This window comes from Thamnophis elegans, chromosome 9 (genome assembly GCF_009769535.1).
Source record: "Thamnophis elegans isolate rThaEle1 chromosome 9, rThaEle1.pri, whole genome shotgun sequence".
NCBI classification, from domain to species: domain Eukaryota; kingdom Metazoa; phylum Chordata; class Lepidosauria; order Squamata; family Colubridae; genus Thamnophis; species Thamnophis elegans.
This window is the reverse complement of record NC_045549.1, coordinates 49,239,847-49,255,912: the sequence shown is the minus strand read 5'-3', so window position 1 is coordinate 49,255,912 and position 16,066 is coordinate 49,239,847. Positions and strand designations below refer to the sequence as shown.

Below are 16,066 nucleotides of genomic sequence, written 5' to 3'. Positions count from 1 at the left end.
CTCCAAGATCCCTCTCACAGTTACTACTATTGAGCGAGGTACCACATATATTGTACCTGTGCATTTTGTTTTTCTTGCCTAAATGTAGAACCTTACTTTTTTCACCATTGGATTTCATTTTGTTAGATAGTGCCCAATGTTCAAGTTTGTCAAGATCCTCCTGTATCTTAAGCCTATCTTCTGGAGTGTTGGTTATTCCTGTCATCTTGGTGTCATCTGCAAATTTGATGAGTTCCCCATTTATTCCCTCATCCAAATCATTGATGAAGATGTTGAAGAGTACTGGGCCTAAAACAGAGCCTTGGGGTACTCCACTGCATACTTCCCTCCATGTAGATGCAGTTTCAGGACTACAAGTTGAGTGCGGTTGGTCAGCCAATTACAAATCCATCTGGTGGTGATGCTGTCTAACCCACATTTTTCTACTTTATGTAGTAGTAGGTTATGGTCTACTTTATCAAATGCCTTACTGAAGTCCAAGTAAACTATATTGACGGCATTCCTCTGGTCCACTAATTTTATCACTTTGTCAAAGAATGCAGTAAGATTAGTCTGGCATGATCTGTTTTTGACAAACACATGTTGGCTTTTGGTTATTACTTTGTTTACTTCTAGGAGTTCGATGATTCGTTGCTTGATTATCTTTTCCAGAATCTTCCCTGGTATTGAGGCTGATAGGTCTGTAGTTTCCTGGATCTATTTTCCCTTTTTTTAAGATGGGAACCACATCAGCTCTTTTCCAGTCCTCTGACAGTTCCCCGGTGCTCCAGGATCTCTGAAAGATATAGTTGGTTCTGAGATCTCATCTGCCAGTTCCTTCAAAACCCTGGGGTGTAATCCATCTGGTCCTGGTGATTTGAACTCGTCTAGGGTAGAAAGATGCTCACTTATAATTTTCTATTTTAACTTGTGTTCCTAATCTGTTTTTTGTGGTGCTGTTTTTGATAGGTTGGACTGTTTTTTCCCTTTGTGTAAAGACAGATGCAAAAAAATGAGTTAAATAGTTCTGCTTTCTCCCTGTTGCTTGTCACTTTCTTCCAGCAATGGATCTATTGTTTCAAGTAAAACTCAAGTAATTTTGAGTTTAAATGTGTTGGGGAATATGGTGATGCTGCAATGTAAATGTAAAAAATGGTATAAATCACTTTTTTCTGAGCCATTGAAACTTTGAACTGCCACTAAATTAATGTTGAGGACTATCTGTAGATATTTCAATTATATTGGGTTCTAAGGCTGTAATAAAGAGATATAACATACCTTATCATAAGATACATATCGTAATATATGTACGATCAAGGAGAAATGCTTGTTTCTCATTAATCTTACTCTAGTAACTCCCCCTGAGATGAGGCTGGCCCCAACCCTGTTGGGCTTTGGGGACCCCATGAAAAAGTGGATCCTGTTAGGTATTTATATGGCTATTAATGGAATGCACCCTATTCATGTTTTCCTGCTATTTTTTATTCTTGTTTTCATTTATTTTAAAATAGTTGTTTAACATCATTTACTTTTCTAGCCACAAACCTTCGAACAATCTAGTTCGTTAATTACTCAGAAATTACATTCTTCAACCAATCCCAAACTCGCCTGCACGTCATTGTTTGACTCAAGCAATGGGGAGGGAGAGACATGAATATTTGCATAATATATGCAGGGAGATGAAAGATGAGAATCTGAGGTTTTCTGATAAGAATTGTTCTTCCTCACTCCCTAGCAAAAGGCCATGATTTAAGAAATAGCATGTGTTTCGAGAAATCAAACAAGCAGAAAATATATTCTGCTTTCGCTGCTTTTGTTTTGCTCACTATAACCTGTAAGATAACCGGTCCAACAGAGTTTTATAAAGCTGAAAATGGGAATATTATCGCATCAGCGTTCTGAAGACCTGCTCTCTAGGCTACTTGCGGAGGACTTGTTCCTCTGGGCTTTCTCGCCGCCTAGGGGAAAGTCCCCGGACCCCGGGCAGAGAGTGCCGCGCGCTTTCACGCGCGCTGTACCTTCTCGCAAACTCACGCTTCTTCCGCCAAGAAGCCCTCAGGGCCGAGCGGGTGAGTGCGGGAGGGGCTCTCGTCAGCTCCATAGTTACGCAGGTAGTGCGCATGTGCTCCTTTCCCAAGGAGGCGGTCGCACCAACAAAACGGGGCTCATTCTTAGGACGCTTCTTTTTTTTTTTTCTTGGCCGCTGCCTCTACAGAGCCTTAACTGCGACTTCTGCAGGGCAACCACGTAGGTCTTGTAAACCAATGATTTTTTTATTGGTCCCGGAAAGTGTAGAAAGAATCATTGTAGAATGGTTGTGGGTGTATTTTTCAACGATTAGTCAATGCAAAGGTTTTGTCCTTGTTTTTTGGGCTTTTGACAAGGCTGTTGCATGTGTACACGACAAATAATATTTGCACTAATATCTTGTAACTTTGTATTCCTTGTCAGCGCGTTGGGAGATGTTTCTCCGAATGACGGAATATAAAACAAACCTGTAAGAGCAGGTTGACGTATGTCTATGTTTGTGGCACGCTTTCCCAGAGTCCCCGGGAGTCTTTGGCAGGCTTCTGAATATTGCTCTAGAAATACTGTTTACTGTATAACATGGGTTTCCTGTTTTTTCGGCTACCTTCCCCAGTCAGGCCAGAGAAAACCATTGCTAAATGTAACAATGCACGGAGGTAGCTCGTGACCAAAATTGCTTACTCTTCCTGGGAAGCTGGTTAGAGAAAAAACCCAGTCTAGATCCACAGAAAAACTGGCAGTTTGCTAGTTTTCGCTTTCCGAACCCCAAGAGTAGCCTCAATTGATCTTTTTTGTTCCTTTTTCGGCTTAATTGCATCGCGCCACCGAACTAGAGCCGGGATCTGGGAGGACCGCGGGACGACGAGAGGGGGGAGAGAAGGCGTAACTCTTGCTCTCAAGGAGGAGTTTGAGGTTCTTTCTAAGGCGACTTAATGCTCACTTGTTCACACTCGCTCATTTCAGACTTTACCCCAGATCCCGAGTGTGACTCCGGGGGTCAGTGCGGCCGGGATGTCGTGAAAACCCTGCCTGGGAATTACATTTGCTTTTCTTGAATTTGGTCACCCGCAGCTCTTGCCCTGCCTGCGCCTGTTTCCATGGCCGACTATAAAGACGCAGGATGGGTGAAAAAAAGCAGTGGGCGGCACGTGCTCGTTAATATGCTTCACTCCTATGACTTTATTACCGCTCATCTCCCCGAGCGGAGAGACTTGGAGGAAAGAGTGGGAGCGGCCTAGGGCGGGGAGATAGCACGTTTCCTTGGGACCCGGCAGAGTCTAATTCTGACTCGGTCTCTTTAAATGAAATCCCGCCTTTCCCTCCCGCCCCGTTTGTCTTCTGACGTCCAACCGTACTGGGCCAATGGCATAGGTCGTAAGGGGAAGGCGGGAGAATGTGAACCGGCCGCGCCTTATAAGGACAGGGCCTTGCGCATGCGTACTATGCGGATCGAAGGGGGTGCGAGGAAGGAAAAAAGAGGCGGGGAGTTCCAAGTGAGGCAGGAGAGCATTTCTCTTAGCCCCCCTCCCCTTCGGCCGATTAAAGCGCAGCCACCTGAGTCTCCCTCACTGTCCCCTTTCCTCCCTCCCTGCCCTGGAGCGATCCGAGCGGGCTGAACGAAGAGGGAAGGGGGTGTCACGTCCAGTAACGATGTTGGGGTCGCCGGGGCAACAGCCCGGGGGGGCGGGGTCTGGGGCTACGGCCGGGGCAGCTGCCGGTTCTGCTGCCCCTGCCGCCGGCGGGGCCGGGGGCATCGCCAGCTTCCCGTGCGGAGGGGCGTCTGAGAAGCTGTTGGCGCGCTACGTGCAAGACTACCTGGAGTGCGTCGAGTCGTTGCCGCTGGACATGCAGAGGTTGGCCTCGCTTCTGCGCGAGATGGACACGCGCTGCCGTGGTGAGCAAGAGGGGCGCGAGCGCGATTGGGGGGGGTGGGAGGGTTGCGCCGATGACGGGCGCTGGCAAACGATTATGGAGGCTGCTCTCCCCTCAGCTTAGTCGGAGCGCTCTTCCTCCTGAAGAGGAGGGGCGATCCCCTTACCCTCCTCCCTACTCGGGGGTTGGGGGCAGAGAAAATGGCCACCCTTCTGTTGCCCTCACCCCACCCTATTAAGGGCAGGCGCTTGGAAAGAAGCCGGCCCGAAGAGGCTCCGTTTAGGCCCCGAGGAAGCGCCGGGTGGGTGGCGGCCGGGGCCGCTCCGGCTTCTGGTGCTGACAGTCGCCTCGGTTTGCCGCGCTCTCGCGCGGGCCCCTGTCACGGTCCCGCGAGTGAGGAGGAGACGAAGAGGCAGGTTTCCTTGTTTGGGATGATGCTCCGGATGTGACAAATGCGTGAAAATGCATCGTTCGGTAAGATCTTCCCTCCGTGGGCGGTTATGTTTCAGAGCTGGGGATAAACGCAATGCTGTTTCAGCAGTTTTATGAGAGTAAGTAAGGTGACTCTTTTCATTTTGGCTAATTATATGTGTGCCGATCTTGAGATAAGATAAGTTTCCAAAGTCACTTGCTGCTAGGTAGTTTTTTTACTTGTCTCAGAGTAGTACAAGTGTATCCAGTCCTTTAGAGTAGACCAGGTGCCTCCAACCTTGGCAACTTGAAGCCTGGCGGATTTCAACTCTCAGAATTCTGGGAGTTGAAGTCCGCCAGGCTTCAACTTGCCAAGATTGGAGACCCTGACTTTAGACCACTGTAGAATGCAGGAAAGATAATGCTACTTAAATAATGTTTAAAGGGGAAGGATTCAAATATAATGCCCAATTGTATAAGTAGACCCAGGTACACGTGTTTTTATTATGAATTATAATATATAATGCTCTTCGTTAGTACATCAGCAGTGTCAGAAAAGCTACTAGAGGGTTTGGGGGTTTTGGGGGGAAAGGAGGGGACTCCTCCACATTTAAACTCATTTATTATGGGACATTTTGTACCAATAACCAGAAGTTCGGGTCAGTCAAGGGAAAGGAAGGTGTTGGCCTTTTTTTGAAGTGAAAATTACTTTGGGAGAAAAGCACACAACAGACCAATTTATGAAAAAGTCTTACTGAGTTTAGCAGCATTTACACCAGAAGAATATTGAGGATTGTCACTAAACTTTTTTGAAGATAGTTGGATATAATTTTACATGGCTTTGAATTGGCACTATTGTACCCTCAGCCTACAGAGTTGCTGTTGTGGGACATTGAAGGTGTGGTGCTATGCATTGCATATCATCTTCAGATCCTAAGAAAAAGATAGATATAAATAAAATAAAAAGCATTTTTGGTTTTCCTTAATGTATTAAATAGTATTTTACTTTTTTGACCTTGAATAAGGCTATTTTGGTATATAACTACCCTGTCAACAGTTTTTGTTCCTACTTTGCTTCTAAAAGATGCTGCAATTCACTCTATAATGAAACTTTATATTGGAAATAATAGATACATTGTTCAAATGTTATTTATAGTAGGTTCTACTTTGCTAGCGTTTATATTAGAACATCAAATACATTTAATAAATGTATATGGATTTGTTGTTTTGTTTCTTTAAAAAGAAATAAATAGAATTTCAAAATATAAAATTGCCAGAAAAAAAACATGGAAAAACTACAAAAACCAAAAAGAACAGAAAGTGGTGATATGAAAGTGGGAAAAATATGATTGACTAACATAAAAAAATGTCATAAAATCTCTGCCACAAAAAAAAAATCACAATTTTTATTAGTTGTTAAAATTAGCTTTTCAAAAATGAGTAAGTCACATATCTCTCAAATCTTTAATATCAAGAATAACTGCAATTTCTCAAAATAATTTTCTTAGGAAGAGCCCATAATAATCATTATTTTCCAAAAATAGTCTGATTCTAAAATTTCAGGACATACTTTAACATCTTTAATAAAAAAAATCCCAGTAATTCATAGGATCAAATTGTATGAGTGAAATTTTTTATATTGCCAGCAGAGGAAATCTGATATGCATCCTTTCAAGTATGTTCTTTTGGGTGTCCAGTAAATTCAAATTAGGATCTTTTAATGAATACATTTAATGGACTGAAACAATTTTAAATGCAATGTTTTAAAGATCTGCAACCATTGATATTCCAGTATAGAATGTTTATATTCTTTATTTTTGGTTTTGGTGCTATATGTTAAAAAATGAACTATCTTTATGATATTTTTTTTAATCATGAAGACTTGTTATTTTGTAAAATTGTGGTCTCAAATGTGCAGTCTACGGATAGCATGTGGCCCCTTGAGTAATTTTCTGCAACGCAAAGCAGTAACTAGAAACATTAAGCCTTGGGAAGCATAGTTTCACATCTGATGAGGGGTGTCCCAAAAGAATCTGTCATGACTCCTTGCCCATATTCAGTTGAGTTAACAAGTGAAACAAGAGCAAAGTAGACTGAGTGAGTAATAAAGGAGCATACTGGTTTATTGGCTCAAAAGCAATTTAAAGTGCCTCACCGCTCCATAGCAGGACATCAGCTGCCAGAAGTAGAATAGCAGTTTGCTGGTCTTGTCAGGCACTGTGGAGCTAGCCCTGGCTTATTATAATTTGCACTTTATATGTAATATTTATAAAATAGAAAATAATGATTTAGGGATTTTGAACTTATGATACTCTTGTGATGCTTTTCAACAGAAGCTTTGAAAGAAATTGATGAGGTGTATGAAAAATACAGAGCAGAAGATGATCCTGCACAGAAAAAGCGTTTGCAGCAGTATCTTCAGCGGGCTTTGATTAACAGTCAAGAACTTGGAGACGAAAAAATCCAAATAGTTACTCAAATGCTTGAATTAGTGGAGAACAGAGCCCGTCAGATAGAATCCCACTCTCAGTGCTTTCAAGATCTGTCAGATACTGAAAAACCTATTGAAAAGTCAAAACAGGATCCATGTCAACCAGAAAGATCGTCACGAAGACCCCGTCGACAACGTACTAGTGAAAGCCGTGATATATGCCATATAGCCAATGGAATTGATGAGTATGATGACCAGCCACCTAAAGAAAAAAGATCCAAATCTGCTAAAAAGAAAAAACGCTCTAAAGCTAAACAAGAAAGGGAAGCTTCACCAGTAGAATTTGCAGTTGACCCTAATGAGCCAACTTATTGTCTCTGTGACCAAGTGTCTTATGGCGAAATGATAGGATGTGACAATGATCTGTGTCCCATTGAGTGGTTTCATTTTTCATGTGTCGGACTCACTTATAAACCAAAGGGAAAATGGTATTGCCCAAAGTGCAGAGGAGACAATGAGAAGACTATGGATAAATGTACAGACAAATCCAAAAAGGATAGAAGATCAAGGTAGTAAATGCTCTAGTGCACAGACAGCTGTGTGGTTTCTATAAAACTATTTAATATTAGTATTTTAGAATAATGCATAAAACTATGCAATAATTTTTAAGATGTAAAATACTATTGGAATGTTCACAGATGTTAATACTTTTTTCTGCTTTTGAATATTCTGCACTAAATAACCAAAATTTTCAAACAGGGTCACATGGGAGTAGCACAGAAGGAATTTAGGAATTCCAGATTCCTCGCTCTTTTTAATTGTGGAATTATGGTGATGTATGAAGAGGAAAGATTGGAAAGATAATCATGTTAAAACTGATTTGTTAACAATTGTTGTGGTTGTAAATTTAGTTGAGTATTGCACATTTTGCTGAGAACATGTTAGTTCTATGATGCTTTTAGTCTTCAGAATTCTAAAAATAATATTTGAATCTATTGCCAAACTTTAAATTTTAAGTCTTTCAAAATATAAAGCCAGTTTTTCTTCGCGTCTTCCATGTGATCTATCTATATGTCATTAACTTATTTTATATTAATTTTGTGGTGAGTTTATAAGTTGGTTTAAAGAAAGTATATTAAACAAATACTGAAAGTTGCAATCAGCATTAATTGCAGTCCTAAACTGAACTATTTGTTCTTCTCACTATGCTCTTCAGTTTCTACAGTCCTTTTGTGTCATCTTGTTCATAATTCCTTGGATGTTAAAAAAAAGTATGTAATCATGTTGCAAAATTTAGGTATATGAAGAATATATAAATACTGTATGATCAGTTTGTGAAATAAGCTTGACTGGTCTTAATATTTTATTTTATTTTGCTTTGCAGGCTTTAAGGGCTGAGCAAAGAGCATTCATAGGAAAAAGTTTTTATTCTCAAAAAGAGTAGTCCTATAGGCGTAGAGAGAACATACATCTGAAATATATCAACTCTTCATGAAATATTTTACATTAAGAACTATGGCATGTCTTTGAAACAATTAATAACTAAAAGTATCCCCAAACTAAATATTTCTTTAATGGAACAGAAATTGATGATATATAGCTGTAGTCATATGACTGCCTAACGTAATGCCATAAGTTTTCCCAGATACTAATTTTATTTTTCTCTAGAAGATTAGAATACTTCATTTTATTTATTAGACATTACAGACTCCATGTAAGTAAACCTATTGCAAAATAAAGATAAGCAGGCCAACAAAAAGTTTCAGTATTAAATTCTTATTCCTATGGTGTGAAATAACATTTGGCCATTTCTTACATTTTGGATACAGCTTGTATACTACAAAAATTTCAAATTAATTTAAATATTTAAAAATGGTTATTTTGAAAGCATGGCAGCACAGCTGCATCATGTGGACTAAAGATATTCAGCCATTTACCTAGAAATTATTGTACTACCATGAAAATTGGATTATTTCATATGGCTGTTATATCTGTGCTGAATCTGAAATTGTGACTCATGAATTAATTGTATTCACTAAACTGACCACAAGGTATGTCATGCTCAAATGGCATTGCCTTCTATAAATATCATGCCTTACCTTGTTAGGGGGACACCAATTGCACATTTATAATATTATAGCTATAATATGTTTTAATTTGAATATTTGCCCCCCTCCCCAACATAATTCTGCAATGGGCAGATAAAAGGAAATTGTAACTTACTAATATGCTTCGGTAGTTGCTACTTCTTACTTTTCTGGATGATCCAAGGAAAGAAATCATACAGTAATTTTATGATTGTGTGTAAAATTTGGAACTTGTTAACTTGACTAACATGCACTACAACATCATTACCATAAAACAGACTACTTACATATTCATATCTGTTTGTGGACATGATACTTCTGTACCCAGAAATGATGTGCATTAACTTCTGATAAGAGCAGCCACAATACCTGTGTCTCTACTTTTGAGAAAAACTGATTCTTAGTCAATTACAATTAGTCAGCTACATTAGTAAAATTATAATGCTTCCTATTTTGAGAAACTGTAGTATTGCTATGAAGTTCTGTTTTGATTTTTTTTAAATATAATGTTGCTTGATATATGACAATCTCCTTGGTTCAAAATTTATGAGCATAAGCACATGGAAATTAGAAATGTGCCACCAGAATGTATCAGCTACTTGGATCTAATATTTTGCATGTTATGATTTATGAATAAAAAATACTGGTTGTAAAATTGTATCTGAATTTCCCCCCAGTTTTTTCTATCATGCATTCATAGGCTGGAATCCAAAGAACTTCTGTATACAGAAGTTATCTTTCTAATTTGTATAAACAGATTGTTAGAATTTTTTAATAAGTTCTGTTTGGCATATAAAATATAATTAAGCATACTGTAGGATGTGTCTAGCTTGGAATGGGATTGAAAAATAAAATTCTAGGTAGGATATGAAATGTGGTAAAATGAAATGCATGTAATATAGTATTCTGTCTGATGACATCTTGAACAATAATAATACATTATTAAAGTGCTAGGGAAACTAGCATTTTGTATGAGTATTGAAGTTTTCCTAATACCCTTAATTGTTATTATCTTAAATTCACACTCATTTCAGGTTCCATAAATCTTATTGACAAACTGCAACAGTCTTATACATCAGAATGAAAAGAGTTCTGATGTGAAGTGTTATTTTCTTCTAATACCTTCTAAATTTAACCGTGTAGCTTATAAAATGTTAAAGGTAAGAATAGTCAGAAATTGCAGTTTACATAGCATATATTCTGTTTCATCACACAATATAATACCTAAAATAAATCTCTACATATTTTAATATAACCAACAAGAGCATTAATGAGCAATATTTAACATGACTAAAAAGGGAAGTTGCCTCAAAAATGGGCTAACAATAAAAGTATAATCATTAACTTGTTTTATAGTTAATATCAAAAATAACTGGCACATTTTCCTCTTGTAGAGAGAATATGTGTCTATGTTTCCCTACAGAGCCAGTGTTTAGTTTCTCTGCTGCTGGCCAAAACTATTGACACCCTTGTTTTAGTAATTACAAGAATCTGTTAAATCATACATCAAAGTGTCCATTGTTCAAATTGTCATGGTGAATGGGATTTACTTTTATCAGTTTCAAGTTACTTCATTGCAAATTGGGATTCTTGGGAAAAAGTAAGGAGTAGCAATACTTTTGAATGCATCTGTGATTTCTCAGTTGCATGAATCATTTCATATGGTGAATATTATATAGATTTACTAAAACAATATAATGTTGAGATGTTAAGGATTTTCTTAGCATGGCTATTTCCAATTGAAAAAATAATATTGAAGAGAGATGTGGTAGCACAGTGGTTAGAGCAGGGGTGTCAAACTCAAGGCCCGGGACCCAGATCTGGCCAGTGGGGTGTTTAGATATGGTCTGTGGGGCCCTCCTGGAAACAGTAAAGAACTGGCCTGAGGTGCCTCTGCCAGCAAAAATGGAGCATGGGAGGACTGTGCGCAGGTCCTCCCAAGCTCCGTTTTCACTGGCAGAGGGTTGCAGGAGGGTGTTACAGCTGAAAACAGAGCTCAGGAACCCGTTTTCTCTGACAGAGTGCTTGGGCTACCACAGGCTTCCCCAAAATGAGTGACGTTGGGCTGGCCATGCCTACCCTGACCACGCCCACTCCCCCCCCCCCAAGTCAAACACAATCCTGATGCGGCCCTCAATGAAATCGAGTTTAACACCCATGGGTTAGAGTGCAGTACTGCAGGCTATTTCTGCTGACTGCCGGCTGCCTGCAATTCAAATCTCACTAGTTTCAAGGTTGATTCAGCCTTCCATCCTGGTGGGTACAATGAGGACCCAGATTGTTGGGGGGCAATATACTGACTATGTAAACCACTTAGGGCTGTAAAGCACTGAAGCAGTCTAGCTGTTATTGCTATATATATAATGTTCTCTAAATATAACTTCATAACTAAATTGTTACTCATCCTGTTTCTATGCCTTGGCTAAAATTAAAATATCTCAAAAACTGGAAAATTAAAATAAACTTATCCAACAAATTCTAGACAAACCCATCACTACAAAAAAACAAAAATCCAGGTATATAAATTGTGGAATATATTCCTTAATGTATGGTGATTTCCCCACTCTTCCATCTCTGCAGAATGATAATGGAGTGATTAAAGCCTTTGTACAAACTTCTTTGTTCATTCCAGCTGACTTCAGTAATTCTTATGTTTATAACTTGTCTTTGCCTTGCATTTCTTTCAGTGAAGAACTTCTTCTGTCATGGGGATTTTAGTTTCTTGATTCCTTTTTTACATAGGGAGTAGGTTTTCATCTTGCATAGTATGGGGCTAAGAGAAAGGCAAAGCTAGTGGCAGCAAAGTTTCATTTTCTTCAGTTACATTTCTACATTATCAGCTGTATCTTTCTTCTTCTTAGACTTGCAGATAATTATTGGGGAGAAGGGAGAATTAATTTACAGGTAGGAGAATTAGTATTGTCTATTTATGTTATGTGCAAATTGCTTGTCTTCTTTTAAATATGTGCAATTGTTTTTAAAACAATGATTTTTAAACTGTGTCAACTTTCAGTTGTTTATGCTCGATTTTATTTTGTTCAAATTATCTTTTAAATATCTTCATGTTCTTCTTCACTGCTTGATGAGTCTTCTCCAAACAAATCTTTTCCTTTTGAATTTTCAGCTGTGTTTATGCTCATCATTTTCAAAGTGGTAAGAGTAGAACTGTTGCTCAAGCCTAAAAGAACTGTCTTTTTGTCACAGGCAACAGTCATGCAAGAGATTTTGCTATCAAATGTAAAGATGGATATAACTGTGCCACTCTCCAAATCCCAGAAACTGACCTCACCTAAAGTGGGAGAGAGAATGCATGTTACTACATTTAGTTTGGCTTGGAAACTTCCTTCATTTTAATAACAACTAATCCATAGCAGTAAGATTGAAAAAAACATTTGGTATAATTTATTGGTGATAAATAGAATGGAATATAAAATTCTGAAATTAATAACGGAATAAGACATTTTTGGTTATTTTTTGATACTGTTATAGTTACGTCTGCCACTTTTATTCTTCAGAAGTATCCTAGTTAGTAGGTAAGTTCAGATTTGTGACTGATTTATGCATAGGCACATAGGTATCAAAAAGTATTTTTTTAAATCTGTTTTTATATTTCATTCACTAACATTTTTACTGAAGCTTGTGCTTCTTTGTTATGCAAATATAATGTTATGCAAAGTTCTTGTGGAATCTGTTTGGCTTGGATTAAATTTTGCAAAACAATAGCACCGTATAGCCAAAATTAATGGATATTAAATTGTGTAATGTCTGAATTGCAGAGAATAATTCAGAACACATGGGAAGGCTTATGTCACACAATTTGCAGTTACCTTTCCTAGGCTTACACAGCTTTAATTTTTTTCAGGAAAAAATCCATTGAATTAAAGAGTTGCTGACACATGCAGCACCATGTATACTAAATCATCTTTTCTTTCTTTAACCACTGTAGACATAGTGCTAAACAGTATTTTATTGATTAGAATTTATTAATAAACCACAGTGGGTTGTATTTTAACAGCAAGCTGAGCCATAAAGCCTGTCCTATTAATGACAGTAATCTAAGATAAAATTTTAGGAGGAATAAAAAAACACACCCATGATTGAGGATAGGGGCATACAACTTGCAGTCTATGAGCTGCATGCATCTCTATTTGTGGTGCCAGGATTTTCAGCATTGAATGAATAAAATGCTTTCCAATCTTTAGAGATATAAGGCATTAATTTCTTTGAATACAAGTCCAGCAAAAAATCAGCCTGATTTTTCCTGTTTGTATAATATATAATGCATTCATTATATATTCCAGTTATAGGTATACCAGAAAATAATAGTGTGTATTCTAAATACTCGTAAAAAGCTAATGTATAGGACAGTAATGGCAAACCTATGGCATGCATGCCACAGGTGGCACGCGGAGCCATTTGTCAGGGCACGCAAGACGTTGCCCTGTCAGCTGGCCAGTGCACATGTGCGCGCTGGCTAGCTGAGTTCACCCTTTTTTAAAGCCATTTTTCGCCCTCCCCAGGCTCCAGAGGCTTTATAGGAGCCTGGGGAGGACAAAAAGAGCCTCCACGCACCCCGGAGGCTAATGGGGGGGGGGGTTGTGCCTGTAGTGCGTGCAAGCACACTGGGGGTCGCACATTGCATCATGGGTGCAGCATCCCCGCTCATGCCCCTCCCACGCTCCCCCCACCTATGGCACGCAAGCCAAAAAAGGTTCACCATCGCTGGTATAGGACAAACAGAAATGTGTTCTGTAAGTTATGTGAACGTTTAGGATCAGAATAACAATGGCATATTAAGTTTAGTGTTTTCAGTAGAATTAGTTATAAATAACTTATAATATTAAAAATCAAAAGAACATGTGTCTTGGAATGCATTTTTTTAACCTACAAAAGAAATTGCGAACAAACCTGCAAGTAGAATTGCTTTTGTTCCATCTAATATGTGCAATTTGCTATTCACAGTCAGATCAAGGCCTTCATAACCTTGCATTAATTTGTGTTTATGCTTAAATGGATCCCAAATTTTAATTCTATAAACCACAAGAAAAAATGTATCAGTTTGGACATTATTTAGAATTGATAATATTATAGATATAATTAACAAACTTGGCATTTAGTTCAACCTTACCTACTATTTTGTAAACAGGAAATCAGAAAATAGAATATTGCAATCTGAGAAACAACTTGTTTAATAATTATTTTGTATATAGCTTCATATTTTGTTAGATATTGACCCATCCTTTCATCTTCCAAGGTCGGTAAAAAGAGGATCCAGATTGTTGGGTTCCAAATGCTAACTCTGGAAACCACTTAGAGTGCAGTAAAGCACTATGAAGCGGTGTATAAATCTAAGTGCTTTTGCTATAATTAACTTTGTCACAACTTCGAATCACTCTACTGTCTGAACTGATTTATACTGGACTATTTAAATAACTTCTGGTTTTAGTAAAAGCAATACATCTTAATTATATAGTTGGATCCATTTTGCACATTTACATAAAAATATCTAATGCCTGTTATATTATTTTTGGTGGTATGCTAAGTTTAATAATTAATAGCTTGTATCATCAACTTCTTTACATTAGTGGGGAGGGAAGTTGCATTTGGAATATATAACCTCTCAAAGCTACCTCAAGTTGTTTTTTATTATTATGAATAAATGCCTATGTATCTAAATGCAAGAATATCTCACTAGATATTATTAACTTATTACTATAAAGCTTAAAGCTGTGGTATTTGCAAACTGTAGCCAGGCATCTTCAAAATGGGTTCAAGGAATAATTGCATTTATCTTTTCAATCTTTCGCATTTTCTGTATGTAATAAAAATATCCAACTTTCTGTTGAATTGTTATAAAATATTGGATAATATTAATATTCCACATAAATGTCTACAGCTACAGGTAGTTCTTGACTTACAACTATTCCTTTAGTGATTGTTCAACACTTAAAAAAGTGACTTATGACATTTCACACTTAAAATTGTTGCATGATCATGATCAAAATTCAGATGCTTGGCAACTGGTTCATATTTATGACAGTTGCAGTGTCTTGAGAACATGTGATCCTCTTTTACAACCTTCTGACGAGTAAAGTTGATGGGAAAGTCAGATTCATTTAACAATTGTATTGCTAATAACAACTATTACAACAAAGATTGTAAAATAGGACAAAACTCAACAACTGTCTCAGTTGGCAACAGAAATTTGGGGCTCAATTGTCCTAAGCTGAAGACTACCTATATATATGTACAGATAGTTTTTGACTTACAACAGTTCATTTACTGACCATTTGAAGTTACAGTGGCACCGAAAAAAGTGACTTATGAACATTTTTCACCCATATGACCATTGCAGCATCCCCATGGTCATGTGATTTACATTCAGAAGCTTGACAATTGATTCATATTTATGATGGTTGTAGTATCCTGGAGTCATATGATCCCTTTTTGGGACCTTTAGACACTGCAGTGATTCTCTTCATGAATGTGGCAAGGAAAGTTGTAAAATGGGACAAAATTCACAACCAATTTCTCATTTAACAATATAAATTGGGTGCCTGTAAGTTGAGGACTACCTGTATTCTCATGTTGCTTCAGTATCTTTGTGGAATGCAACCAAGCAATTTATTGGACACACTACAATTATTTCTAGTAATAACTATAAATTTTAGTATTTACTTACAAGTTATCCACCATCACTCCAAAAATGATCCTACTGCCATCTGCAGTAATGGCTGTACAGCAGACATTAGGTTCATTTTTTAATCTTTTTCTAACCTATATTTTTATAACGGAGAAAAAAAATTGAGTAAATTGTTTATGGGTAACTTTACATACAAGCATATAGATATGTAGGTTTGCAGGTATATAACTGCAGGTAATGTTTTCCTGTTCATCCTTATTCTTCCAGAACTTGGCTGTATTGTGGAAAGGCAAGGAATGAAGGAATAATGGCTGAAGTAAAATGCCCAAATGTCAAGAGCCACACTTCAAAACTGGGCAGGGCCAGGACCCTTTTGGGAAGGAGATTTGAGATTTTTAAGGAATAAACGATATCTGTCATCTGCAACATTAAGACCATGCTGCCTATTTTACCCCTCCTATGTGCCTCGAAATCCAAAATAAAGACTTGAAATATTTAGCTCCTGTTCTTGAACATATAAAAAAAATGTTTTTGGACATTTTTGCAACTCTATACTAAAAAGGTGTATTGTAGAAGATCTGGGTTATTTGGATTATAGAAGGAATAGTTTGATGA

General features: G+C 37.9%; 2 protein-coding genes across 7 annotated transcripts in view; one reads left to right on the top strand and one right to left on the bottom strand.

Moving 5' to 3' along the window:
* Nucleotides 1-1,880: 1,880 nt before the first annotated feature.
* ING2 (inhibitor of growth family member 2) lies at nt 1,881-15,946 on the top strand. Of its 6 annotated transcripts, XM_032224134.1 has the most exons (4): nt 1,881-3,901; nt 6,624-7,290; nt 11,670-11,712; nt 15,719-15,946. In XM_032224134.1, the coding sequence occupies exons 1-4, from the start codon at nt 3,658-3,660 to the stop codon at nt 15,749-15,751; spliced, it is 987 nt and encodes a 328-aa protein (XP_032080025.1). In that variant the 5' UTR covers nt 1,881-3,657; the 3' UTR covers nt 15,752-15,946. The 6 variants fall into 6 exon arrangements, with proteins under 6 accessions (XP_032080025.1, XP_032080023.1, XP_032080024.1 ...); XM_032224132.1 differs by lacking the exon at nt 11,670-11,712; XM_032224133.1 differs by lacking the exon at nt 15,719-15,946 and having other exon boundaries at nt 11,670-11,795.
* The window catches only part of LOC116513194, a 37,910-nt gene continuing 33,313 nt past the window's right edge, over nt 11,470-16,066 (bottom strand). Inside the window, exons 22-24 of the mRNA XM_032224131.1 lie at nt 15,491-15,585; nt 13,717-13,838; nt 11,470-12,097 (exon numbers count right to left, since the gene is read on the bottom strand). Of these exons, the coding sequence (XP_032080022.1) occupies nt 11,859-12,097; nt 13,717-13,838; nt 15,491-15,585 (456 nt within the window). The 3' untranslated portion in view covers nt 11,470-11,858. The remainder of the gene's footprint in view (nt 12,098-13,716; nt 13,839-15,490; nt 15,586-16,066) is intronic.

Excerpts from the sequence above, each read along its gene's own strand:
- ING2 (XM_032224132.1), top strand. The coding sequence starts at position 3,658 with ATGTTGGGGTCGCCGGGGCAACAGCCCGGGGGGGCGGGGTCTGGGGCT. Across the intron at positions 3,902-6,623 it reads GATGGACACGCGCTGCCGTG|AAGCTTTGAAAGAAATTGAT; the intron begins GTGAGCAAGAGG and ends GCTTTTCAACAG. Across the intron at positions 7,291-15,718 it reads AAAAAGGATAGAAGATCAAG|AACTTGGCTGTATTGTGGAA; the intron begins GTAGTAAATGCT and ends TTATTCTTCCAG.